The sequence below is a fragment of the Myxocyprinus asiaticus genome, chromosome 16 (assembly GCF_019703515.2).
Source record: "Myxocyprinus asiaticus isolate MX2 ecotype Aquarium Trade chromosome 16, UBuf_Myxa_2, whole genome shotgun sequence".
NCBI classification, from domain to species: domain Eukaryota; kingdom Metazoa; phylum Chordata; class Actinopteri; order Cypriniformes; family Catostomidae; genus Myxocyprinus; species Myxocyprinus asiaticus.
In genome coordinates, this window is record NC_059359.1 from 29,550,320 (window position 1) to 29,577,142 (window position 26,823).

The 26,823-nt window shown below is 37.5% G+C and overlaps 2 protein-coding genes across 2 annotated transcripts; one reads left to right on the forward strand and one right to left on the reverse strand.

The window, feature by feature from the left end:
* Positions 1–1,574: 1,574 nt before the first annotated feature.
* On the reverse strand, positions 1,575–12,970 carry LOC127454286 (ubiquitin-conjugating enzyme E2 S-like). The gene is made up of 4 exons (XM_051721382.1): positions 12,446–12,970; positions 11,764–11,911; positions 11,456–11,646; positions 1,575–3,103 (listed from the first exon to the last, which is right to left on the reverse strand). Exons 1-4 carry the CDS (start codon positions 12,446–12,448, stop codon positions 2,771–2,773), a joined length of 675 nt encoding a protein of 224 aa, XP_051577342.1. The 5' UTR covers positions 12,449–12,970; the 3' UTR covers positions 1,575–2,770.
* Positions 12,971–17,215: 4,245 nt separating this feature from the next.
* Positions 17,216–24,268, forward strand: LOC127454362 (josephin-2-like). Its single transcript, XM_051721505.1, has 6 exons — positions 17,216–17,355; positions 17,428–17,800; positions 17,904–18,032; positions 18,299–18,424; positions 18,562–18,756; positions 23,442–24,268. Exons 3-6 carry the CDS (start codon positions 17,911–17,913, stop codon positions 23,551–23,553), a joined length of 555 nt encoding a protein of 184 aa, XP_051577465.1. The 5' UTR covers positions 17,216–17,355; positions 17,428–17,800; positions 17,904–17,910; the 3' UTR covers positions 23,554–24,268.
* Positions 24,269–26,823: the final 2,555 nt, after the last annotated feature.

Genomic DNA, 26,823 nt, shown 5'->3' on the forward strand with positions numbered 1-26,823 from the left:
ACCAGCGCCTTTTGCTAACCGACAGGCGTCAATCGCCATTTCAGCACCACGGAGAGCGACGCATTCAGCTCATGCATGTATATCGCACAGCACCCTATTCCGTGGAGGTCATGAAATATTTACCACTCGGTGGTAGACCAATTCATTTAAATGTTGTTCTGGACACTGATTTTTCTTACGAATGAAAGGGCGAGCTGGTATGGGGAATAGTAAAGTTATTTTTAAGCCCATGATAAAGGTGTATATCTGACAAGTTTGAAACTTCAAAGTTTGTTGAGTGAAGTCTTTCGATTATACACTGCAATCTCTTATATATCCTTCCTACAGACAGCAATTAGCCATGCGTGCACTTAGCTATTCCGATACAGGAGGGTGGGCCGCTGTTTGGACCGCTCAGGCAACCTGCGATGAGAATACCCGCTCAAATTATAGTCTGCAATATGCACTTTGAATTTGGGTGAAATTTTTTTTTTTTAAGGGGCAATATACACTGAGAACATGTTTCATCTTCATACAATGTTTAAACTGCAAATCTTGCCGTTTAACGTGTTTGTAGCCTGAACAGCAAGACGACAATGAAACCACTGTGGACCAGAATCCACCTTAAAGGAATAGTTCACCCAAAAATGAAAATTCTCCCTTCATTTACTCACCGTTGTGTCATCTAAGATGTTTCTGACTTTATTTCTTCTGCAGAACACAAACGAAGATTTTTTTTTAGAAGAATCTCCCCGCTCTGTAGGTCCATAGAACGCAAGTGAATGGTGATCAGGCCTTTGAAGCTCCAAAAAGGAGATAAAATCAGCATAAAAGTAATCCATCAGACTCCAGTGGTTTAACTGATGTCTTCAGAAGTGATTCAGTTGGTTTTCGATGAGAAGAGACCAAAGAAAATAACTCCTTTTTTACTGTTCATCTTGACAGCAGTCTCCTTGGCGATCATGATTTCAAACTCGATTACACTTCGTACAGTGCACATTTAGCGCCCAGCACATGCGCCAAACACTAGGAAGTGTAATCAAGCTTGAAATCATGATTGCCAAAGAGACTGCTGTCAAGATGAACAGTGAAAAATGAGTAATATTTTGGTCTCTTCTCACCCAAAACCTACTGGATCGCTTCTGAAGACATCAATTAAACCACTGGAGTTTGATGGATTACTTTAATGCTGAATTTATCTCCTTTTAAGACCTTCAAAGGCCTGATCACCATTCACTTGCATTGTATGGACCTACAGAGCAAAGATATTCTTCTACAAATCTTTGTGTTCTGCAGAAAGGATGAATACACATATGGATGGCATGAGGGCGATTAAATGAGAGAATTTTAATTTTAGGGTGAACTCTCTCTTTAACAAGACAGCACCTCATATAGCATACAGTTACTCTCAACCTATATTATTTTCTCTGAAGCAAATTAAAATTGTCATTACTGCATTTATATACATTCATTTCAACTTCAAATATCCCCAATAAACAAATGTTCTTGCCCAACTGCACTTCAGATTAACTCATATGCATGCAAACATAAGAACAGAATAGAACAGATTTTTCTTTAACACAAATAAAAGAGAATCAAATAAAAAATAGTTTTATTTAAATAATTTAAAATGGCCACAAAAATGCCCTACTGTTCATCCACAAGCTTTTCAATATGGGAAAATAGTATCTGCAAGCACACCTTGCCCAAAGTTCATAGCAATTTGTTGGAGAGAATCTTTGGGAACTAAAGGCCAGATCTGAAGGTAACTGGAGAAGATTGCTTAACAGACTTTTGATTGTGAAAGCAGCAGGGCTAGAAAAAAACAAGTGCAACTCTGATCATATAAAAGGGGAGGGTAAATGTTCTTTCTTTTCAAGTATATCATCCAACCTAAAAAATGTTACATTTCAAAATGGACAAACATCATGTGATAGAATGGCATTATAAACTAGTTGCCCCTTGCTCTACCCAATGACTTCATGTGCCAAAGTGTCAGATAAATGTAGCTGTTAACTTCAAATGGAAAACAAGGCCTTTTGCAAAGTGGACAATGAAAAAGAGATGAACCTACAAAACGATTTAGTAAAAACTGTAAAGAAAGAGATAATACCACACAAATATGCACTCACAAAATATAAGAAACGCAAAAATAAAAGACAAGTGATATTTCACAAGTTCTATTCAGACCACATTTGAACCCCCTCTCTCTGCTATTCCTGATCTTACATCTCTTACTCCACAATCAAACACACAACAATCATAGCCTTTGCAAGGTACTTTTCATTAATCCCCTGAATAAATCCTCATCTCTAATCTGTAATTTAACTGTATCAGTCCAATGCATTAGGACAGAATTACAGTAACTGACCAGTCACACCTAAAAAGTATATATAATATAACTTCTGTGCAACCCCCACCAGAACAGGACAGTACAGGAATCTGTAACAGTCATAAATATAGCCCAAATGTTGCTGATGGTTATTACATAATCCTAGAGGCCACAAATAACTTTTCCAAAAACCTTTACTACTGAATTCATAATCTGAACAATCATGAAATTTTGAAAACACAGATGAAACTCCTTTTGTGAGTGAAAGAGAATTGTCACAAAGACAGTTCAAGTCCTGAGAGTAAGTTCAAAAGAGACAAAGAAACAAGAGGAGTGATCGGGTAGGATCATGGCAAAATGAATGTGCTATCCTAAACATGGAAAGACAGTTTGAAGAGGAGAAAAGGTGGTCTGCACAATTCAATATTTATATGTACACAAAAACACAGATTTACTATTTTATAGCCGCCTCAGTGCTCGTTTTTTATCCGTTTTCTTCTTTGCAACTACATTACTATTGCTACTACTTGTGCCGCTGTTATTCGAGCTGTTGGTCCCAGCACACGCGGTTACCAAACCAGCTACACGTTTGTTCGGATCTCCTGCATGTTTTTTGGGTTGAGGTCCATCAGCAGGCTCCTGAGGTGCCCCTGATGTGCCTCCCATAGCATGGATTTCTGTTAGAAGGCGAGCACGTGATGCATACTCCTTATAGTCCTCCAAAAGCAACCTCCCAGCTTCCTCATTCAGAGCTGACTCTGGGTTAGGATGGATCAGAAGGCACTTGATAGTCTGTGAAAGAAACATTTGAGGTTTTACAATAGATCTTTTTTCACATCCCGCTTAGACACCAATACACCTGAGTAATATACAGGAGAAATGTTTGTGATTTTTTTAAAGTTGAACATAGGAATCAAATATACAAAGATTAAGACTTAGGGAATCAAAGATTTCAATACTGGAAAGATCACAAAATGTTCTTGTTTCCATGGCCACATCTAGCCTTGGTTGAAAGTGTTGTCACTATTGTATAACACAGCTACTTTGAAATTACAATACTTAACATTCGATATATCTGAACCGAGCATGAAATTCAAGGTCAGTAATATTCACACTGCACAAACAAAACTTAATATCCCAGAGGAAAACAAGGTACAGTATACCTCAGAGCGGGGATGTTAGGATTATATGGTTTCACTATTAAAACAAGATTAAAACATATGTCACGGTTAATTTAAACAAAGGAATTCAAAACCTACGGTAAAAAAAAAAAAAGAAGAAAAAAAAAAAAGAAGCTGTGCTCTTGGGAACCTTCAATGCAGCCAAAAAAAAAAAAAAAAAAAAACATTATAAAAAAATAATTGTAGCCTTCCCCAGATCTGTGCCTCAACACAATCCTGTCTCTGAGCTCTGCAGGCAGTTCTTTTGACCTCATGGCTTGGTTTTTGCTCTGGTATGCATTTTCAGCTGTGAGACCTTATATAGACAGGTGCGTGCCTTTCCAAATCATGTCCATTTAATTGAATTTGCCACAGATGGATTCCAATCAAAGTGAAGAAACATCTAAAAGATGATCCAGAGAAATGAGATGCACCTGAGCTAAATTTCAAGTGTCATAGCAAAGGGTCTGAATACTTGTGTCAGTTTATCAGTTTTTTTCTTTTTAATAAATTTGCAAAGTTATCAAAAATCAGTTTTTTGCTTTGTTATTATGGGGTATGGAGTGTAGATTGATGTGAAAAAATTTTAGCACAAGGCTGCAACAAAATGTGAAACAAAAAAAAAAATTCTGAATTCTGAATTATTTCTGAATGCACTGCAAGTATGCAATAGTAAAAAATGTCTATCCAAAATTCTTCACCTTACATAGCTCTCTGATTAAACCCACGAGCACTTATTTCACATGAAGACCTTTGAGATTCTGCTTTTCTTCATTCCATCATCTCAGGCGTGACACAGGGCTCCTCTCCTCTGCGCATCACTTAGACTGCATGGATAAACCCATAATGACAAACATTTGCCATTACACGATCGTTAAATGTAAGTTTGGAGCGAACCTCCGCAGATGGCGCATGCATCACAGCTTCAAGTCCGGATCATTAGTGGTTAATCTCCATGTGCTTCTCAGGAGCTGCACCAAAGTCTTTCTAGCTGCATTTAGTGCGGTCCACGGTGCGGCTCAGTGAGACGTCAGAGTTCAATCGAATGAGACACTCAAATGCACAGTTCATTGCCTAATTTGGACAGCAAAATGTGATCGGAATTTAAAGTGCACAACCAACGATTAGACGATTATTTAAAAATTGCGACAGGCCTAGTTATGCGTGTGCATTGTGCTTATGCACGTCTCATTCACAGATGCTTATTATAGCGCTCATCTGTAACAGCTCCACTATATAGATTGAAATGAAATGTGAACAACAATCATAATGGGAATAGGTAGCATCATACAAATCGAACAGTCATGAGTCATAACATAAAAGTTATAAAACTCGTTAAGTACAAGCACATTGTTTCACCCACAAACTGTTTTTAGCCATCTCACTCTGTGAGAATTATTTCAAGATCTATGCACCGTGTTAAGTTGTGATCGCAATGCTTTTCTGTTTTAGGGATACTCCAATACAACATTTCTGCGGCGATAGCGATATCCGATTATTTAGAATGACATCTGCCGATGCTGATAGTTTGGTGGTTCTGCTTTTTTATACCTTGTTTCAAATTACTGATAATTACACAACTTTGAAAAATGTAGATAATAACTTTATTCTCTCTGTATCTACATGTTTTCCATGTTTGAGTAACTGGTCTGTTATAAACAGAACTCACATTAACATTCTTAACTAACATTAATTGAGTTCTGAACATTAAATTGGTAAGATTTCTTAACTTTTTTTGGTTGTTCTTAACTCACATTAACTGAATTCTGAGTAGCCTCCTGTTAGGATCACAATCACATCATTCCCCTTATTTAAGTGTGTAGGGTAAATTTTTCTTGACAAACAAAAGCATCTCTGCTTTATCACAAATCAGTCTATTTCTTTTCTCATTCACTACATTAGATGCAAAGCTAAAAATCCTTAACACTATCTACACTCATGCAAGGTGCAGACCAGTATCTTCTTGAAAATTGTGCAAGCGCAGGCAGACAGCTTTGATTAGTGCCCTAGTACATAGTTGCACTCTCTTGCTTGGGAATTATGGGCTCTGTTAGATAACCAGCAACTTACTGTGTAGACACACTTGCCCTCTGCGTCGTGGTACTGTTTTCCTGAACAATCTCATTGAACATTTCAGAGAAAGATGCCGTATTTGATCCACTAGTGCAGGGGTCGGCGACCTTTTTGACATGGAGTGCCATTTGTTTATTTTCCTGGTCAATGGCTGTGCATTTTTCTAATTTAATAGTTTATTTTTAATTACAATGATATTATCAGCATAACAGTTTGAGTTAATTTTTTTTGCAAAACCCGATGATTATGATATAATCATGATCCTTTATGTGAATTTTCACAGAGCATCTTGTGAAAGTGCTTTAATGAAAGAAAACCTGTCCTTTTGTACAAAATGAGTTAACACAGTTTGTCACAAATCTGTTTATTTGATTACTGATCATGAAATTGTGTGGAATCTTAAATATTTCTTATATTATGTCATACTACATTTTTCAAAATCACACAGAGGGGTTATCACCAGCACGCAAGCAACAGCGAGAGAGGAACAGGCTATTTTATTTATATGAAGTTTTTCGCACCTGACCTGCATTCCAATCTACATCTTGATGTAATCCTTCCTCATGATCACGAAGCGTGTATTCATCAGCTGAATGGGAGGCTAAATACCATTAAAGTGTGACTAGACTCGTGCTGCGTGTGCAAGCAATTCGCGCATCACAAGCCGATCAATTATTTAGCCTTTATCGGTGAATCGCACCTGCAAAATCCTAAAACTTTATTTCCAGGTTTAAATTATATTTTGAATAGACTCAGATTTTTATCAGATTATGTATTCTCTTTTAATTGTTTAATATAATTTTGAGTGCGACCATGGTTTAAGGAGGATGTACCTGTATGCTGGACTGGAAATCTCAAGGATTAATAGTAGTGTTTTCCTTATTATATCACGTGTTGTTCTGAAAGCAAAAAGAAACAAATGAAACACGGAATGTAGGCTGTCATCCGTGCAGCCTGACTGAAGCAAAGCGGGCACGTTTAATCACGCGATTAAACAAAAGTGAAGTGCTGCCGGCTCGTGATGCGTGAATGGCTTTCATGCGCTGCACAAGTCTGTTGGGTAAACTGCAGTCTCGTCACATTTTAACTTTGTTTAGCCTCCCACTCAGCTCATGAAAACATGCTGTATGATCATGAAGGATTACATCAAGATGTAGACTGGAATGCAGGTGCGTAATTTATATAAATAAAATATAGTCTACTTCTCTCTCACCGTTGCTGGCGTGCCAGTGATTACGCCTCCACGTGCCAATGCTGGCACGTGTGTCATAGGTTGCCGACTCCTGCACTAGTGTCTATGCAAGCCTTCTTTTGCTGTTGTACGATGTCTAAAAGTAAAGCATATCATAGAAAAATATTCTGTGTTTTTATAAAGACTCACACGAGACTACTGAATTATTGAATATTAATATTTCTATATAAATTTGTAATTGGATTAAAAGAAAAGCCTTCAAGTTACCTTCTACATTCTGCCCACCATCTCTCTCCCCAGCAGGATTGAATTTCTTCATCTCCGCAACTAGCATTTCGTGAGTTTGTCATTTCGTGTCAGCATCAAAAAACATGTCTTTATAATGCAGATCAAGGACTGTTGCAATACAGTACAGGTGGTTAGAAGTTGTGGTCCTTTTTTTTTCGTAACATTTCCAGAGTCTCAATTAGGCGGATAGTGTCAGCAGCGGCTGCATCTGCTTTACTAATCTCTCTGGTTATTTGTTCAAACAGTGAGAGAAGTGTGGTTATACTTTCCATCAGTGGCCACTGCTCCGCATTATGTGTGACAGGTAGCTCATAATCTGTAGTGTACGCAGCAAGCACTCTTTTTTTGTTCTAAAATACTTTCCATCATGTAGAAAGTGCTATTCCATCTCGTAGTCACGTCCTGCTTAAGTCTCTTTAGTGGAAGATCCATCGGTGTCTGTATGGACTCTAGACGTGAATAACCAAGTTGCGAGTGCTTGAAGTGGCCAACAATCTTTCGACACATACTGACCAAGTCTGTCACACTTCGCTGGCTTAATATGCCTTCGTTAACAGCCAGCTGAAGGGAATGAGCCAAGCACGGTAAACTCATATCACAGTCCATCATGGTGTGAGAACCGGTAAATTCTTGAGCATGAAGCAAGACTTTTTTACATTTAAAATCACAATCGATCCATTGAGCAGTGAGACTAAGCATGCTCGGACTCACATCTGAAGAATGTTGTGCTTGTGAATATGATCTGCCACACTGTTGTACATCTCCGGTAAGCAGACGTCTGCGAAATAACGCAGACTCGGTATTGTGTAGCGAGGCTCGAGGTGTTTTACCAGTCACTAAAAGCCTGTGTCCTCCACTACGGAGGATGGTTGATCGTCCAGCACGATAAACTACATTACTCTTCGAGTTGTCTCAAGCTTTTGTGCGGTTGAATAGGGGTGTAACGATCCATCGATCTGGATCGGTGCATCGATCCAGTGACCAACAATCCAATGTTATTGATACAACGCGTCGTTGTATCGATAAATATGCTTTTCAAGTGGGACACGGATGTGCGGGGTCTTTGAAGCCAAATTGCGTTCTGCTATACGTGCGCGGGCGTCAACCGAGCTTCCTGCGAAATGTGAGCTCCAGACCAGTGACAGGATCGGTGCACGCACATCAACCGGGCACTCCTTAAAATGTGAGATCTCATGACAAACACAGAGTGGCTCACATGTGCGATTAATTCAGGCTTCCATCGATAACGTTGCGCATGCTACCCATTTGAAATGAGAATTTGCTATTTTAAAGTAACATGGAGAAGTTCAACCATGTGAAACATCTTGACAACGCCGACATACTGAACAGCACTAAAGAGCGAAAGAGAAACACCTGCTCAGCTCCAGCATCAGTTATAAGACTTTACACATCTACACATCAACACCCTTACTAACATTTATCCCAGTTAACTGTAACAGAATTTTCATTACAACTGTGAAAGTTGTAGCAAAGAAAGCCACTGATAGTTGGAAACAAGTCATGGGTATGCAAGTATTTTGAATTGGACTAAACTGAAAAATAAGCTGTCATCAATCAAGTGATGATCACTTGTGTGTGACTATTTTTTATATTATTTATCTGTATAATTGTTCTCAACATCTTAAGTACCTTATTTTGTTGTGGATGTCCCAATGTGTATACAGAGAGTTAAATAAAATAATCAAATTATATTTTGGTTGCATTGGAGGACAAATAGGCACATAATATCGATCGCATGCCCCTGAATCGAATCGTATTGTGGCAGACTTTGAAGTATCTGCAAATATCGGATTGCAGGCCAAAAGAATCGATTCAATATCGCATTGATGAAACGTCCGATTTTCACGCTAGCCTTTGGTTGGGATGAATCTCGTCCCATTTTAGCTGAAGCAGCCTCCTATTTAGCTTCAACGAACTTGCCATACTCCTTGCCGTGTCAAGCTTTAAGGTGGGAAATCAGATTAGTTGTGTTAAGTTTTAACAGCAATTCCACCTTGTGAAATTCTAGCAGTGCAGAGCTTGCAAATGGCAACTCTGTTGTCATCGTCACCCAATTCAAAGAAGTTCCACACAAGAGACATTTTCTTCACACACAGCACGAGTTGCAGGCTAACTGTCCGACGCATTTTCCACCCCCTTTTGATTGACAGGATACAATCGGCCCTGATCATCGGCTGTTTTTAAACATTTGGCCGATGTCCGATAGCGTGGAAATTGCTTTTATTGGATGATACTGATTATTGGCCGATACATCGGTGCATCCCTAACCTGTTTATATTTCATGAAGTAATATGCGAAAATCATTGCCTCCAAGTAACACGTTTTGTCACATTTTCATTTATTGTCTCATGAAACAAACAGATAATGGGAAATGGCATGTTGCTACTTACAGCAGATGATAACGATTGAAACCAGCCCCAAAACATAACAAAGGGCATACAGTTGAAGTCAGAAGTTTACATACACCTTAGCTAAATACATCTAAACTCAGTTTTCACAATTCCTGACATTTAATCATAAAAAAATTCCCTGTCATAGGTCAGTTAGGATCACTACTCTATTTTAAGAATGTGAAATATCAGAATAATAATTATTTATTTCAGCTTTTATTTCTTTCATCACATTCCCAGCGGGTCAGAAGTTTACATACACTTTATTAGTATTTGGTAGCATTGCCTTTAAATTGTATGGTCAAATGTTTTGGGTAGCCTTCCACAAGCTTCTCACAATAAGCTGCTGGAATTTTGGCCCATTCCTCCAGACAGAACTGGTGTAACGGAGTCAGGTTTGTAGGCCTCCTTGCTCGCACGCTTTTTCAGTTCTGCCCACAAATCAGATTGAGGTCAGGGCTCAGTGATGGGCACTCCAATACCTTGACTTGGTTGTCCTTAAGCCATTTTGCCACAATTTTGGAGGTATGCTTGTGGTCATTGTCCATTTGGAAGACCCATTTGTGACAGAGGTTTAACTTCCTGGCTGATGTCTTGAGATTTTGCTTCATTATATCCACATAATTTTCCTTCCTCATGATGCCATCTATTCTGTGAAGTGCACCAGTACCTGCAGCAAAGCACCCCCACAACATAATCCTGCCACCCCCATGCTTCACAGCTGGAATGGTGTTCTTCGGTTTGCAAGCCTCACCCTTTTTCCTCCAAACGCAACAATGGTCATTATGGCCAAACAGTTCAATTTTTGTTTCATCAGACCAGAGACCATTTCTCCAAAAAGTAAGATCTTTGTCCCCATGTGCAATTGCAAACTGTAGTCTGGCTTTTTTATGGTGGAATTGGAGCAGTGTCTTCTTCCTTGCCGAGCAGTCTTTCAGGTTATGCCGATATAGGACTAGTTTTATTGTGGATCTAGATATGTCTACCTGTTTCCTCCAGCAACCTTTGCTGTTGTTCTGGGATTGATTTGCACTTTTCGCACCGAACTACGTTCATCTCTAGGAGACAGAATACGTCTCCTTCCTGATTGGTATGATGGCTGCATGGTCCCATGGTGTTTATACTTGCGTACTATTGTTTGTACAGATGAACATGGTACCTTCAGGCATTTGGAAATTGCTCCCAAGGATGAACCAGACTTGTGGAGGTCCACAATTTTTTTCTGAGGTCTTGGCTGATTTCTTTTGATTTTCCCATGATGTCAAGCAAAGAGGCACTGAGTTTGAAGGTAGGTATTAAAATACATCCACAGGTACACCTCCAATTGACTAATTAGCATATAAGAAGCTAATTGGTTAATTGCCTAAAGGCTTGCCATCATCTTCTAGAATTTTCCAAGCTGCTTAAAGGCACAGTTAACTTAGTGTATGTAAACTTCTGATTCACTGGAATTGTGATATAGTCTATTAAAAGTGAAACAATCTGTCTGTAAACAATTGTTGGAAAAATTACTCGTGTCATGCACAAAGTAGATGTCTTAAATGACTTGCCAAAACTATAGTTTGCTAATATGAAATCTGTAGAGTGGTTAAAAAAAAGTGTGTTTTAATGACTTCAACCTAAGAGTATGTAAAATTCTAACTTCAAATGTAGATGTTGAAATAACCCTCACGGCACAACATAAGCTTGGCTCTCACTGTCAGACATGATGTGCCATGCGCACGGCCGCTTGAGACTGCCCGAGTCCCTGCCTGAAGAGATAAGCTGCAGGCAGTCAGAGATTCTCAGCTGCAAGCAAAAACCATAAATCCATTATCGTCGCAATATTATTTAGATTTCGCCAGTTATCGGGCAATAATATATCTGCTGCAAATAAATCGTGAATCCCTAGCAGAGATTAAAGAAACCTAAAATCTATGGATTTAATTAAGGCAATTTTTTTGTTTAAAGAATTTTATGTATGTGATGCATATTTACTCTAGAAATAATAGGACAGCAGCAAGAGAAAAGTGCTACTTACAAGCAATACATGTCTCAGGCCCAGCTCTGCTTTCCAATCTCTCTTCAGTACATTGACACAGATTTCACCCTTGTGCCCAACATTAGGGTGGAAAATCTTAGTCAGGAAATAGCCTCTGGGAGGTGCAGCAGGGAAATCCTTTCCAAGGACCAAACGCATCCGGAACACCCCTCCGGCATAAGGAGTTCCTTCTGTTGTGCAAAAGGGGAAGAAGAAAGTTGATGTGAGCCATGGCCAACCCAATCCCCCAGCAACAAAGTAACAAGAAAAAGAGGAGAAACAACAATCAATATCATTTCAATTCTTACCTGGGCCCTCAATAGCCGTGTGAAGCTCTGTGATATCCTCTTCGCTGGGGTAGATTTTGATCCCCTCTGGAGGGTCTGCTGCCAGGGCAGAAACCTCTTTATAGACAAGTCTCAACACTTGAGGAGGCAAGTTTTCCACATTTGAATTCTACACACACACAAACAAAAGGGACCTTGAGTGTCATATCCTTCATATAAAGCACTAATTATTTCTAATCTGCTGGTAAATCATCTGTACATGAGCGCCATTTCAAAGTACTTTTTTTTTATGAAAAAGATCTGAAAATAAGTTTGTTCGTGTTGATAATATCACAGACTACTTCAGTGAGTGCCAAATGGCCATCAAAATTTCCCAAGTGATTTGTAACCATTTCCTTTGCATAGACTAGGACAGTCTGCATTCTGTTCTGTTAGCACAACAGTTGACAGGGCGTAAAAACATAACAAAAATACGGAAATTGTTACAATTAAAGTTGTCAAACAAGAAAGAAATCAAGACCAGATAGAAAACAAGAAAAACAAGCTAGCATCTGACAGACAATTCAAGTAACGAAGTCTGGTATTTCACAAGCTAAACTGTTATAAAGTTACGGCAGTAAACTGAAAAGCTATTTTCTTATATTAACAAAATCATTTGAATCTAAAAAAAAAAAAAAAAAATCAGCTCACATACTAAACATACCATTTTCAGCTGTGTGGAGCACACAGATAGCCAGCAAATTAGTCCCAGATGAGAAAATTTAGCAGACTGCTACACAACCGGCCGACTAGACTGATACGGCGATCAATATAAAGACCGACTAATACGAATCTAAAAGTTGTAAACAATCAAAACTGCACGATATATGAAGACGCTTAACTATTTACAGTATCCTACAATTCAAAAATAATTTCAGACTTTTAACGTTGGTCCGCTTGCTAGTACTGCTATCAAACCAGGCTAAGCTAACGGTGGGCTTGCTGAGCAATTTAAATATCTGGCTATTTTCCAAAGCTTTCCTTCATGAAATTGCTGCCCGTCGTTGTACTCAGATGAAATATGCGGTATAAATGTTTCTGAGTCCAAAAAGTGATCAATTTCGTCTCTGATAAAGTTGATTTGCCTGATAGCTAGCTGCCACAGACGGCTACTGTAGCCTGTTATCAGCTAGCAGTTTTTGACACAGGAACAAAAATACCAATTGTTCAACGAAGCAGTTCGAATGCGTTTTATCCAATCAGCACCGAGAGAGGCTGCATGTGCTCATATATCAATTCAGTATAACCAATCAGAAGCTTTGGATACACTGACGTAGCGGACCTTGGAAACCTCACGGACCAGGGAAAGTAGAGAATGCGAGAAATGCTCATTGGTAATAGGTGCGTTTGAATAACTCATGCCCTCCCAAAGGCAGGGACAAATGTATTTCAATGGAGGAACCAATGAGAAAAATCTGAAATGTAACGTACACAAGGGTTTTAATCTTTTTGGAAGCGTTTATATTATTTTATTTTTTATTATTTATTGATTACCCTTGTTTTTCTTTTTCAACAAAATACTCCGTGCAAATAAAAACATTTATATATTTTGCAAAATATAATTTTACATTTAGTTTTATATTTTATATAATATTTACATATTAAATAAAATATGATTTTCTAAATTTATCGCGAAATAAACTATTGCTCTTGGGAGAATCAACTGAATCTGCAAAGTGACACCAAAACGTGGTATATCAGTTCAAACTGTTGTCAAATTGAGGCAGCATTGCCTTTGGTTATTTATGAGGGTAAATATAACACTAGCCCAGAAGGAAATTGATGCAACATACTGCTATATTATGGCATTTACATCGTATTAAAATTGTATCCTCAAGTAGAGTTTTCTAATGACAATTCCATCAGTGTAGAAGAAACATACGATAGATGGGCTGAAAAGATTTATTGACATAATAAATATCTCTCCCTCTTTTTTTCTATCAAATTCACCAGGCAAACTCATCATATTGTTATTTTTTTCAGATGACACATAGGGTTGCCACCCGTCCCGTAAAATACGGGATCGTCCCATATTTAAAGATAAAATGATGCGCCCTGTATTGCGATTTGTCCCGTATTTAAGCTGGTCAGATGGCGTCACGGTGAAATCGTTCCGGATCGCCAATTTGGTAAGGGACCGTCTGAAAAGTCCACAGATAGTGGTAAATGTTCAATAAGATCAAACAATATATGAATACACTCATAAAGACAAGTACAGGTGAAGGAAAAAAATAAACAAATAAAATAAATAAAAATTATAATATATATATATATATATATATATATATATATATATATATATATATATATATATATATATATATATATATAAACCATCCAAAACGTATACATGAATAAGATAAAGAAGAAAAATAATCGAAAAAATTAAAATAAATATATTTTTAACATATAAATTATGTGTTTTTTTTTTGTTTTTTTTTATAAGTCATGGTTCAGGAAATTTCTCATTTTAGCATATAAGGAAGGATATACAATTTGTATTAATAATGCATATTAACTCAACACATTTATTGTTAAAACTGGAGGATGTGGTTAGGGGCCCACATTTTACTCTGCAGCCATCTGATGCCGAAACTTCTTACAGCATATCACGCATCAGCATTAAGCAGTTCATGCAAGTAAATAGAATAGAATTTGCTTAAAACATATAAGAGAAGTATTAATGTTGTATCCTTGAGTTGTACAGTTGTTTTGATGAAGTTTAGTTGAAAAAGAAAAGTTGGTTTTATAACTTTTGACCACCAAGTTGTATTGAGCAGTTATGAGTAATAGAAAATTCATTCAAATTACTAGTTATTCTCACATTAGATGTTAATATAAATGGTATTTTATGTTACATTTAGATACAATTTCACAGAAATGTTGATAAAAAAAAAAGATGTCTTCATCACACTGGTTTTGCTGTAGTTAATGTATATTTTGAAATGTCAAAAAATTTCTACATTTTATTATTTAAAAAAAATTACATTTTAATTAATAACTTTTATATTAGTCAGTTAACATGCCAAAAATATCAGTCTTTTTATATGTATGAACAGCTAAGAACTTATCAATGATTTATAATATAGTTTTAGATTAAAACCATCGGGTTATGAATTATTTATAAGCTTGAATTCCACCAGGTAAAAATGTACCCACGAATGCATAAGGTGTAGCCTATGCAGATTCTGAATGCAATAGGAGGTTTGAAAAGCTGTGGAAAAAAAACTGAAAGATTAAAAAGGCATAACAATTGATTAACATATCTGCTATGATGACAATAAACAAGTAGTATCATTTAGGAAAACAGTTTGTTTCCATTTTACCTGTACCAGCTTGCCTTGCCCGATTGCCCCTTGTTCTTGGTCAACACCTTACACTATATGGGCAAAAGTTTGTGGACACCCCCTTCTAATTAACGAATTTGGTTACTCCATTAAATCCAGTAAAGAAAAATCTTAATATTTCTTTATGTAATGGCTTGGGCTTTGTGTGCTTCCAAATTTGTGGCAACTGTTTGGGGATAGCCCTTTTCTGTTCCAGCAAGACAATGCCCCTGTAAACAAAGTGAGGTCCATAAAGAAATGGTTTACTGTGTCTGGCGTGGAAGAAATTGACTGGCCTGCACAAAGCCCAGACCTGAACCCCACTGATCACTTTTGGGGTGAACTGGAACAGCAACTGTAAGTCAGGCCTCATCGACCGACACTAGTTCCTGGCCTCACTGATAGCCTTGTGTCTGAATGAGAGCAAATCCCTGCAGCCATGTTACAACATATAGTATAGTGGAAAGCCTTCCCAAAAGAGTGGAAGCTGTTATTACAGCAAAGGGGGAAATTGATGCCTAAAGTTTTGAAATCAAATGCTCATCAAGCACATATGGTGTCCACAAACTTTTGGCCATATAGTGTATATTGTTCTGTATGAGCTAAAATGTCTACAATTTCCATATATGCACAATAACCTGAATAATACAGCAATTATAATAGTGTTTTAGTTAAGTCATGAATGCTCGATACTGAAAATTTACATTAAACTATAAATGATAACAATGACTCAGGACTGAACTGTGACCTGAATCTTCTTAAGACTTCAAAGGACAGTTCGCACTGCTGAGAGGATTATTGGTGCTCCCTGCCCACCCTCCATGAACTGCATACCTCCAGAGTGAGAAAAAGGATTAAGAAAATAATTCTGAACCCCATTCACCTAGAGTAGACCATTACCTCTTTGAACTGTTTCTCTCTTGCCGGCACTACAGAGCACTGAGCACCAGACCAGGCAGGCACAAAAACAGTTTTTTTCCCCCTCATGCACTTCATGAACAGTTAAAACTACACTCAAAAACCCTCCAGCGTGCATTATCCAATTCATTCATCATTATTTATATTCAAATGTATATTTATTTAACATATCCAAACTCTTCTGCACATTTCATTACATTCCCTTGCACATAACTGTATATCTGTATATAGTAAATTTGTACATAGGTATTGCCCAATTGTGTATTTCTCTATATGGTTTATTTACTGTTTATTATTATTATTATATGTGTCTGTTTTTTATCCACTTTGTGTGTGTAAGCATACTTGGCAATATAGCTCATTCTGATTCAGAATACAATGAAATTACTGTATACCATAGATTCTGCATTTTCATTGTCTAATATCACTACAATTAAATCATGGTCCATTCAGGTCAGTACGTTGTCATTATTATAGATTTAATTAAACCTGCTCAAAATTCGCCAGACTGAAAGACAAATTTGTTTCAATTTTGACATAGTCAGTGAACCCACAGACTTCCCACAGACGTTGAAAAAGTGTTTGTAGTACCACTGAAACACCACAAGAGAGCACTCTAATCCCGAAGCTACAAATCAAAGGCAGGCTTTAGATTTATTAAACAACAACAAAACAAATAAAATATGATTTCTCAGAGAGTGAAATGTTTTACGAATATAAGTATAACCAATAGTCTTTTAATAATTTCCTAAATTCGATTCCTGGCCTATGGTTATAATAAACTATAACCCTTTAGGTTAAAATGGCATCTCGCATCTGACATCATCCTTCGTTAATGGCCAGAGAGCAAAACGCTCAAATATGAAAAACTAAAGAGCCTTCGGTGATGGTAGAAGCAAAGTGTCTCTAGGAAGTCAGTCCACTGGCGGCCATCTTTGGAATGCTCTCGGGAGACTATTTCCTGTCTTGAAAGAGCAGCTCCTATCTACTTGAATGGGGAAAGACCTTCAAAACGGTTGGTCAAGATTACGATCAAAGACATTTTTTCAAATTATCTGTAAAATCTGATCATAAATGGAGCTTTTTTTCCCTTTTAATTTTTTTTTTTAACCTCATATTATGCTAAAAACGCAATTCTCCCGGTTTGTAGAGCTAATGCGCATGCGCGGTTTTTTATTTGATTGACAGGTGATGTCTGTATCTCTTTTACCTGTAAGGCGGGACTTCCTTTCTACATCCGATGACCGTCGGGCGCTCCAATTTTTCCCATTAATTTTAATAGAAGTGGCCCATCTCTGCTAAATAATCTCTGGTAGAACGCGCTCGAGAGGTAAATCACATTCACATTTATGCACTTGGCAGACGCTTTTATACAAAGCGACTTACAGTGTATTTTTTACAGGGACAATCACCCCAGAGCAACCTGGAGTTTATTGCCTTACTCAAGGACACAGTGGTGGTGGGGATCGAACCGTCAACCTCCTGCTTACCAGTTACCAGCGTATCACTTCGCCATTACCATGACTCTGGTCACATGACTCTGGATGACTTCACGGGGCGTTACCGCAACAAACAACAACAAGACAAGTTCCGCCCGATCCTTACAGACAAGATACCGACAGCATTCTCATTTCATTGGTTTAGTAATTAATAAGTTATTACATATCTGCGATTAATAGAACAATAAACATTAGTTTGGCGGTACGTCTCAGTACCATTTATTTTCTTATTGTGGATAACTGGTAACTTGCACTGCGGATACTGTCTTCCATAAGGTATGAGGCATACATACATGTGATGCATAACGTAGATTTTGGACGTAATTAAACCTTAATCGATGGGCTTTCTGCTTTTAAAATATGCTTGTGCCTACTACAGGGTGAGGATGAGCGACGGCGAGGTGTTTCATGAGAAACAGAGACTGGAGCTGTGCGCCATCCATGCCTTGAACAACGTGCTTCAGGAGAGAGTTTTCACCAAGGAGACAGCTGATGACATCTGCAAGCGGTGAGCAGTGTGTGCCATCTGTCACGGTGCTCAGCACTGCACATTTCCTCCTATATCTAGGTCACATACTTGAGTTTCTCCCTTCAGTCTAGTCTTATATTCGTAAAGTCTTTTAATAATTTGCCTTAGAATTGTAATTACCAATAATAATTAGTCCAAATAAAGCAATAATTTATGAGCATGAAAGAGCTTTGAAACGGAAGCTTGGGTGGTTCAACTGGTCAGTTAAATGGGATGGATGTGATTTTGAGTTTTGTTTCTTGCAGGCTTGCCCCACAATGTGTGATGAATCCACACCGCTCAGTGTTAGGCACTGGAAACTATGATGTGAACGTGATTATGTCTGCTTTGCAGAGTCGGGGACTTGCTGCTGTATGGTGGGACAAGCGCAGGTTCGTGTGACAATAACTCACAATCCTCTCTATCAAACTGTGAGTGACATGTATGTCTGTCACTTTATATATCCTCTATGTGTCTTTCATGATGATTATAAAAGGCTGGTTAACCTTTCTCCGTTTCTGTCCTGTAGGTCAGTACAGAATTTGTGCCTGGACAAAATTCAAGGCTTCATTTTGAATGTCCCATCAAGGGTGTCACTGGGAATTGTGTCTCTCCCACTGAGACGCAGACACTGGCTGGCGGTACGAGAAGTCAATGGACAGTACTATAACTTAGACTCAAAATTAAAGGGGCCTGCCTGTATTGGAGGAGAAACAGAACTCAGGTGAGAGACCCAATATGTAGATTTTTAGCAGTGAGACAAGTTCTGTTCATATTTATCAGGGTCTATATGTATACACCTGGCATTAACATCTGTCTCGGGTGATCTGATCACAGCACTATATGCAGGTCCAAAAAGCAGGGATTAAAAACTAAATGTTTTCATTTCAGTTCGTTCTGAGCAGAAACTGTATTTTTCCATTCCAGTTCCAGCGTTCCGCTGCCTTCTTTCCAAGTGGTCACTGTTATAAATAAATTAACGGTTAATAATGTTCTTTTTAAAATGACAGCACTCTATGCTAAGGGTGGGTCATATACCAGCTGCAGTGTTGCTGGATCTCGCCAGAAAAACAATGGAGCTGGTCAAAGAAAAAAACTAAAATAAGGGACTTACCTCGTCCAAAATAAGTGAAAACAAACTATTCAAGTTTTTTCCATTTTGGGGACCTATCAGCATAGAAATCATAACAAACATAGTATATAGTAGCCTATATGAAATAACATCTTTTCAATAAATGTATTCTTAATATTAAAGCTACACTATGTAACCTTTGACCCTCTAACGGTTAAAAAGTAAAACGGCATGCGTCTTGCAGAAGAACATTGTTTTGGTAATGACGCAAGTTGTGCTTCGGCTCTGCTCCTCTGCACGGATGAATGTGCTTCGAGGCACATGGATACAGGACATCTTATCAGAGTGATTGGACAAATAAATAATGAAAGAAAGGAAAAGATGGATATCTGAAAACATGTCATCTGAGCAGATAAGTGCCATATCTTATGCTGTTGTTCTGACTTATTGGAAACATTGATGTTTTAAAATAAAAGATGTTGTTGCCACCTCTGAAAAGCCAAGCCGATGTTGATTCGGGTTTTATTACGGACTCTGTCGCTTTCCCTTTTTGCTTGTAGACTCTGCTCTGTTCCTCCAGGGAATCACTACAAAGTGATTCCCTGGAGGTTTGCCGTTTTGAATGATCCATGGTAATTTTTTTCTCATTTGTTGTGACAACAAATTTTCAGCTTTAGCTACTCCTACAGACACGCTACAGAAGCTAGATCTTATTTTCTCTGTGTATGGATATGACGTCAACATGCACAGGCAAATTACATATGTATGCAATTTCCCATGAAATCCATCCCGACAGCTCTAAAATATTTATAATATAATATCATTATTATAGGTTTATCAAAGTGTATTTGGGTAAAATAAATACATGGTTTGGAAGATGGATCTCATTAATAACCTTTTGTTATTTTTTAACAAAAAAGCTTTAAATATATCCCTAAAAATATTTCATATATCTATCTGGCCACCTCAAATCAATTAATAGCCTAAATCTCTGTTTCCAGCATGCCACGCACACACTGAGTGGGTGCGTTTGGACTAAATGCCACCTTATGTTGGCTGAATTATTTATATATATTTTTTAAACTGTGTACTCACAGAGAGCACATGCACGGACCATGTTCTTCTGGAGCTAATAAAGTCCTAAATCAACTTTATACTAATTTAATAGCCAACATTGGGGTAAAACAAAAGGGAGCACACACTCAATGCTCTGTGCTCTTTAGCTGTAATAAGCCATATGACACCAAATATTATCACAAAGTAAGACCTGATTACAGATCTGCTTCTCAGTCAAATTTGTTTTAATGCATCATATTTAACAAAAATGTAGTGACTTGGAAACAACTGAGAAATATACTTTTAACTGTATTATATTTCCTTGTATCTGTGTCGTGCATGTATATGTAGTAATTATATATAGTTGTTAAAAAGGTCTTCAGCATGTCACGGAAGGCTACATTCATAACGTGCAGTTGGGCAAAAGAATGTGTAATGCAGCGGTTTCCCTCAGGATCAAAACACATGCTGGTTGTCATGTTTGACTAAAAAGAGAGAAGCCTCATTTTTTCAGGAAACAGTAAGTGATAAACCAAAGTCTTTCTAGCAAGTCAGTCCACTCGGCAGCCATCTTTGGAATGCTATCAGGCAGCTATTTTTCTATGTACACAAGCGGCATACAAGTGCAGCTCCTATCTACTTGAATGGGGAAAGACCAAAATCTACAAAACGATTGGTCAAGATTACGATTAAAGAACATATTTCAAATCAGCAGTAAAATCTGACAACACTGGTATCATAAATTGTGCTTCTTTAACTCAGATTATGCTAAAAACTGCAATTTTACAGGCTTGTATAGTTTATCAGAGATTATTTAGCAGAGATGGGCCACTTATATTAAAAGAAATGGGGAAAATTGGAATGCTCAAGCGCCAACGGTCAACGGATGTAGAAAGGAAGTTCCACCTTACAGTTAAAAGAGCTAATCACCATTTAGATACAGACATTGCCTGTCAATGAACTCTAGAACATGCATGCGCATTAGCTATACAAGCCGGGAAATTTGTGTTTTTTAGCATAATATGATGTAAAGAATCACAATTTATGATACCAGTATTGTCATATTTTATTGCTGGTTTTAAATATGTTCTTTGATCGTAATCTTGACCAACCATTTTTGAGATTTTGGTCTTTCTCCATTCAAGTAGACAGGAGCTGCACTGGCATACTGGAAATAGCCTCCTGAGAGCGTTCCAAAGATGGCCGACAGTAGACTGACTTGCTAGAAAGACTTTGAGCTATTGCGCATCAACGTACTCCAGTTGATTGACAGATGATGTCTGTATCTAAAAGGTGATTGGCTCTTTTACCTGTAAGGCAGAAATTCCTTTTTATATCTGTTGACCATTGTGCATTTCAGTTTCTCCCATTAATTTTAACAGATGTGTCCCGTCTCTGCTAAATAGTCTCTGATTAACCCTTTGGTTTCATGCAAAAATTATCGGAACAGAATTAATTGGTTATTAACCAGTTACCAGCATTTAAAAATAGGCTAACATTTTCACTCTTGAACACTTACAAGGGACTTCGATAATTCACCAAAGTGGCATTCAACTGATCACAAAGTATAGTCAGGACATTACTAATGTGAAAACAGCACCATCACTATTTGAAAAAAGTCATTTTTGATCAAATCTAGACAGGCCCCATTTCCAGCAGCCATCACTCCAACACCTTATCCTTGAGTAATCATGCTAAATTGCTAATTTAGTACTAGAAAATCACTTTCCATTATATCAAACACAGTTGAAAGCTATTTGGTTCGTTAAATGAAGCTTAACATTGTCTTTGTGTTTGTTTTTGAGTTGCCACAGTATGCAATATACTGGCATGTCTTAAGGTCAATATTAGGTCAAATATGGCACACAAAAAAAGAAACAGCTTTCTCTAGAAACTCATCAGTCAATCATTGTTTTGAGGAATGAAGACTATACAATACTTGAAATTGCCAAAAAAAAACAAAAGAAAACTGAAGATTTCATACAAAAGTGTACACTAGACAAAGGACAACTGGCTCTAACAAGGACAGAAAGAGATATGGAAGGTCCAGATGTACAACTAAACAAGAGGATAAGTACATCAGAGTCTCTAGTTTGAGAAATAGACACCTCACATGTCCTCAGCTGACAGCTTCACTGAATTCTACCCGCTCAACACCAGTTTCATGTACAACAGTAAAGAGAAGACTCAGGGGTGCACGCCTTATGGGAAGAATTGCAAAGAAAAAGCCACTTTTGTAAAAGAAAAACAAAAAGAAAAGGTTAGAGTGGGCAAAGAAACACAGACATTGGACAACAGATAATTGGAAAAGAGTGTTATGGATCTTAACCCCATTGAGCTTTTGTGGGATCAGCTAGACTGTAAGGTGTGTGAGAAGTGCTCGACAAGACAGCTACATCTATGGCAAGTGCTACAGGAAGCGTGGGGTGAAGTGTCACCTGAGTATCTGGACAAACTGACAGTTAGAATGCCAATGATCTGCAAAGCTATCATTGCTGCACGTAGAGGATTTTTTGATGAGAACTCTTTGAAGTAGTTTAAGAAGTTCTGAAATTTTTTTTCAAATTGTAATAGTAATTTTTCATGTTATTAATGTCCTGACTATACATTGTGATCAGTTGAATGCCACTTCGGTGAATAAAAGTACCAATTTCTTTCCATAAGAGTAAAATCTCTACATTATTCCAAACTTTTGGTCACCAGTGTAGTGACATATAATATGAAACACTTCCCAAGTTCAGTAAATAGAGCTGCCGTGGCTGTTGCCGGCAGAGATCGCCATGGAGAGCGACAAGACAAGTTGAGAAAAAATGTAAATTTTAAACCTTTCACACCGTCAGCGGTATCGCACAGCATAGCGACACGATCCCATTCATTTTCAATGAGAGCACAGCGACTTCTGGCAACACGAGCTGCTGCGGCAGTTGGCGACAGAGATTGCCGTGGAGAGCGACAAGACAAGTTGAGAAAAAATGTCAACTTTAGTGATGTGTGGAATCACATAATCAGAAACCCTCCCCTTGATGAAATCCTATCTGTCTTGGCTGACCATTTATGATCAGATGGTTATACCAGGTGTAATCAGGGCCTAAAATCATGTGATCTGGCTTGAGTGCATGTCTAGTTTTTCTAAGATTACCAGCCACCTGCCATTATAGTCCTGCTCTTGTTTTTATTGAATTACCACTGTTTTGCATCTTTCATTATAATTGTGCCTGGGTAAAATTGCTCTGATAACCAATGACAATTTGTTGTTGATTCTTGATTCTTCTTCCTTCTAGGTCATTTCTCATTGAACAGCTTTCTCAGGATGTTGCCGAGATGCTCCTTGTTGTCCAAAAGGAAGTAGAAGATGATGGGACATGGCTGAAACCAGATAACCCCAAGAAGTGATTTCTCAAAACCAGAAATTCTCTCTCTCATTGTGGAGCCAAGTAATTGTGAAAGGATTTATATATGAGCTGCGGAGAGCAGCACCACAGGAAGATTGCGGATAGTGTTCTTACATTCATTCACAGACACTCACACACAAAGGGAAGTCTGAGAGAATTACCTAGTGTTTAATTAAAGGGACATCTTGCCTAATAAGGAGCTGATTATTTAAACTCACATTGACTCTGTGGTTGTGGGAAGACACTACTATAGCTGTGCCAACTGCGTCATTCTCTCTCTACTACTTCTCTGTCTATTTAGCTCTTTCTCCTCTCAGGAACTATGATCTCTCACTTCATCTCTCACTATCTATGCACTCACTGCTGAAGTAGATCAAAGATTTGTGTCTTTGTTACAACTATGCACAGAAATGGTACTCTAACGTTACCCAAAGTAATATGTATCATTCATTGCCTTTTAGACGTCAGTGTACATCTTACTATGCATATACAAAAGAGATGAGACTTTTTCTCTCTCATGCCTATGTATTCTACACTTTCAAGCTCTTTCTCAAACTGCCTTGTTCACATCAACTCAGTGAAAACCACCAAATGGAGGGAAAAAAATTAAATTTGATTTGTATTATTTATCAGAATTTTTGCTACTCCTTTGAATGTTTTTGCATAAGTAGTGTTTGTGGTATTATAGTAAATAGAAGAGCTATTTGAAACTAATAGTTTGCCTGGTCTTTTGTGTCATTTTGTCTGCACAGTTTTTTTCGTCTGAGCAGTTGCTTTCATCTAACAAAACAGTCTGATTCTGGAGGTAAAAATCCCCTTCAGTTTCTCCACAGGCGAATTGATTTTTAACAATAACTTATAAACCTTTAAAGACATACCTAGCATGAGCTCCGAGGTTGTTATATGCTTCTGTTGAAGCCATCAGTCAATGTTATTTGTATATATCAAAATCATGTTTAACAGTGTAATTGTGAACCAAACAGGCACTGCAGGGTCCACCCACTCCCATGACACACTAAATGACCCAATTGAATCGGTCTCACTACACTCTTAAAATACGTACACTGGAGGCCAAAAGTATGGAATAATGTACAGATTGTGCTCTTATGGAAAGAAATTGGTACTTTTATTCACCAAAGTGGCATTCGACTGATCACAATGTATATTCAGGACATTAATAACATGAAAAATTACTATTACAATTTGAAAAAAAAATTAAAATACTTCAAAGAGTTCTCATCAAATAATCCTCCACACGCAGCAATGACAGCTTTACAGATCCTTGGCATTCTAGCTGTCAGTTTGTTACTCAGGTGACATTTCACCCCACACTTCCTGTAGCACTTGCCATAGATGTGGATGTCTTGTCGGGCACTTCTCACGCACCTTACAGTCTAGCTGATCCCACAAAAGCTCAATGGGGTTAAGATCCATAACACTCTTTTCAAATTATCTGTTGTCCAATGTCTGTGTTTTTTTGCCCACTCTAACCTTTACTTTTTGTTTTTCTGTTTCAAAAGTGGATTTTCTTTGCAATTCTTCCCATAAGGCGTGCACCCCTGAGTCTTCTCTTTACTGTTGTGCATGAAACTGGTGTTGAGCAGGTAGAATTCAATGAAGCTGTCAGCTGAGGACATGTGAGGCATCTATTTCTCAAACTAGAGACTCTGATGTTCTTATCCTCTTGTTTAGTTGTACATCTGGCCTTCCACATCTCTTTCTGTCCTTGTTAGAGCCAGTTGTCCTTTGTCTTTGAAGACAGTAGTGTACACCTTTGTATAAAATCTTCAGTTTTTTGGCAATTTCAAGCATTGTATAGTCTTCATTCCTCAAAACAATGATTGACTGATGAGTTTCTAGAGAAAGCTGTTTCTTTTTTGCCGTTTTTGACCTAATATTGACCTTAAGACATGCCAGTCTATTGCATAATGTGGCAACTCAAAAACAAACACAAAGACAATGTTAAGCTTAATTTAACGAACCAAATAGCTTTCAACTGTGTTTGATATAATGGCAAGTGATTTTCTAGTACCAAATTAGCAATTTAGCATGATTACTCAAGGATAAGGTGTTGGAGTGATGGCTGCTGGAAATGGGGCCTGTCTAGATATGATCAAAAATGACTTTTTTCAAATAGTGATGGTGCTGTTTTCACATTAGTAATGTCCTGACTATACTTTGTGATCAGTTGAATGCCACTTTGGTGAATTAAAACAGCAAAATCTGTACATTATTCCAAACTTTTGGCCGCCAGTGTATATATTTCCAAATATCTAAATATTTTGAATTAAAGTTAAAATACTGTATATTGTTTATGTACTTAAAATCAACAACTTAAAATCAATAGTTTTATATGTTTACATTATTTTTTATTTAATTACATCATTCGCAGCGCTTCATTGGATTGTAGTTCATGCCTTTATTGAAGTACACAGTTTTATTTCTTTTGGTTTGTTGTCCATTTTTCAAATACTTTTTTGCTTCAAATCAAAGTTTGTAATGTTGTGTTTTACTTTGGAGCTAGTTGGTTTGGTTCATGACTTAGAACTCTTTTATGAAGGATTTTTTGAAAAGTCTATGTGGAAAATGAATGGGAAAAACTTACCTAAAGGTGACAATTCTTAAAATGAGTTTGTGTGTAATTGTTAATAAGTAATTAAAAAAATAGTTAACCATGGTTTTACTACAGTAATATTGTAGTAGTAACCATGGTTAATTGTTTGGTAACTATGGTTTAACTAAATACTATGGTTAAACTATAGTTACTGTAGTGAAACCAAGGTTAATTTGTGTAAGGGTAAAGAAAACAGAAGTCCAATAATTTTATGTTTAGTCTCACAAATGGAGAAAAATTGAATTATGAAAAAAAATTTTAAAATTCAATTATGACAAAATAATATGTTAAATTACCCATTTTATCCCAACGGGAAAAAAAAAAATGTTTTTTTATAAGTATCGGTATTGGTATCGACGATATTGGACATGAAATTATTGGTATCGGATCGAAAAGAAAATAAGTGGTATCGCCCATCCCTACTTTCTAGCAAGTCAGTCTACTGGCGGCCATTTTTGGAATGCTCCTGGGAAGCTATTTCCAGTCATGAAAGTGCAGCTCCTATCTACTTGAAGGGGAAAGACAGAAATCTCCAAAACGGTGGGTCAAGAATTTAAAAGAAAAGAATAAGAATTTCAAATGGGAAGTAAAATCTGGCAACACTGTCAAATCATAAATTGTGCTTTTTTAATCTCACTTTACGCTAAAAAAAACGCC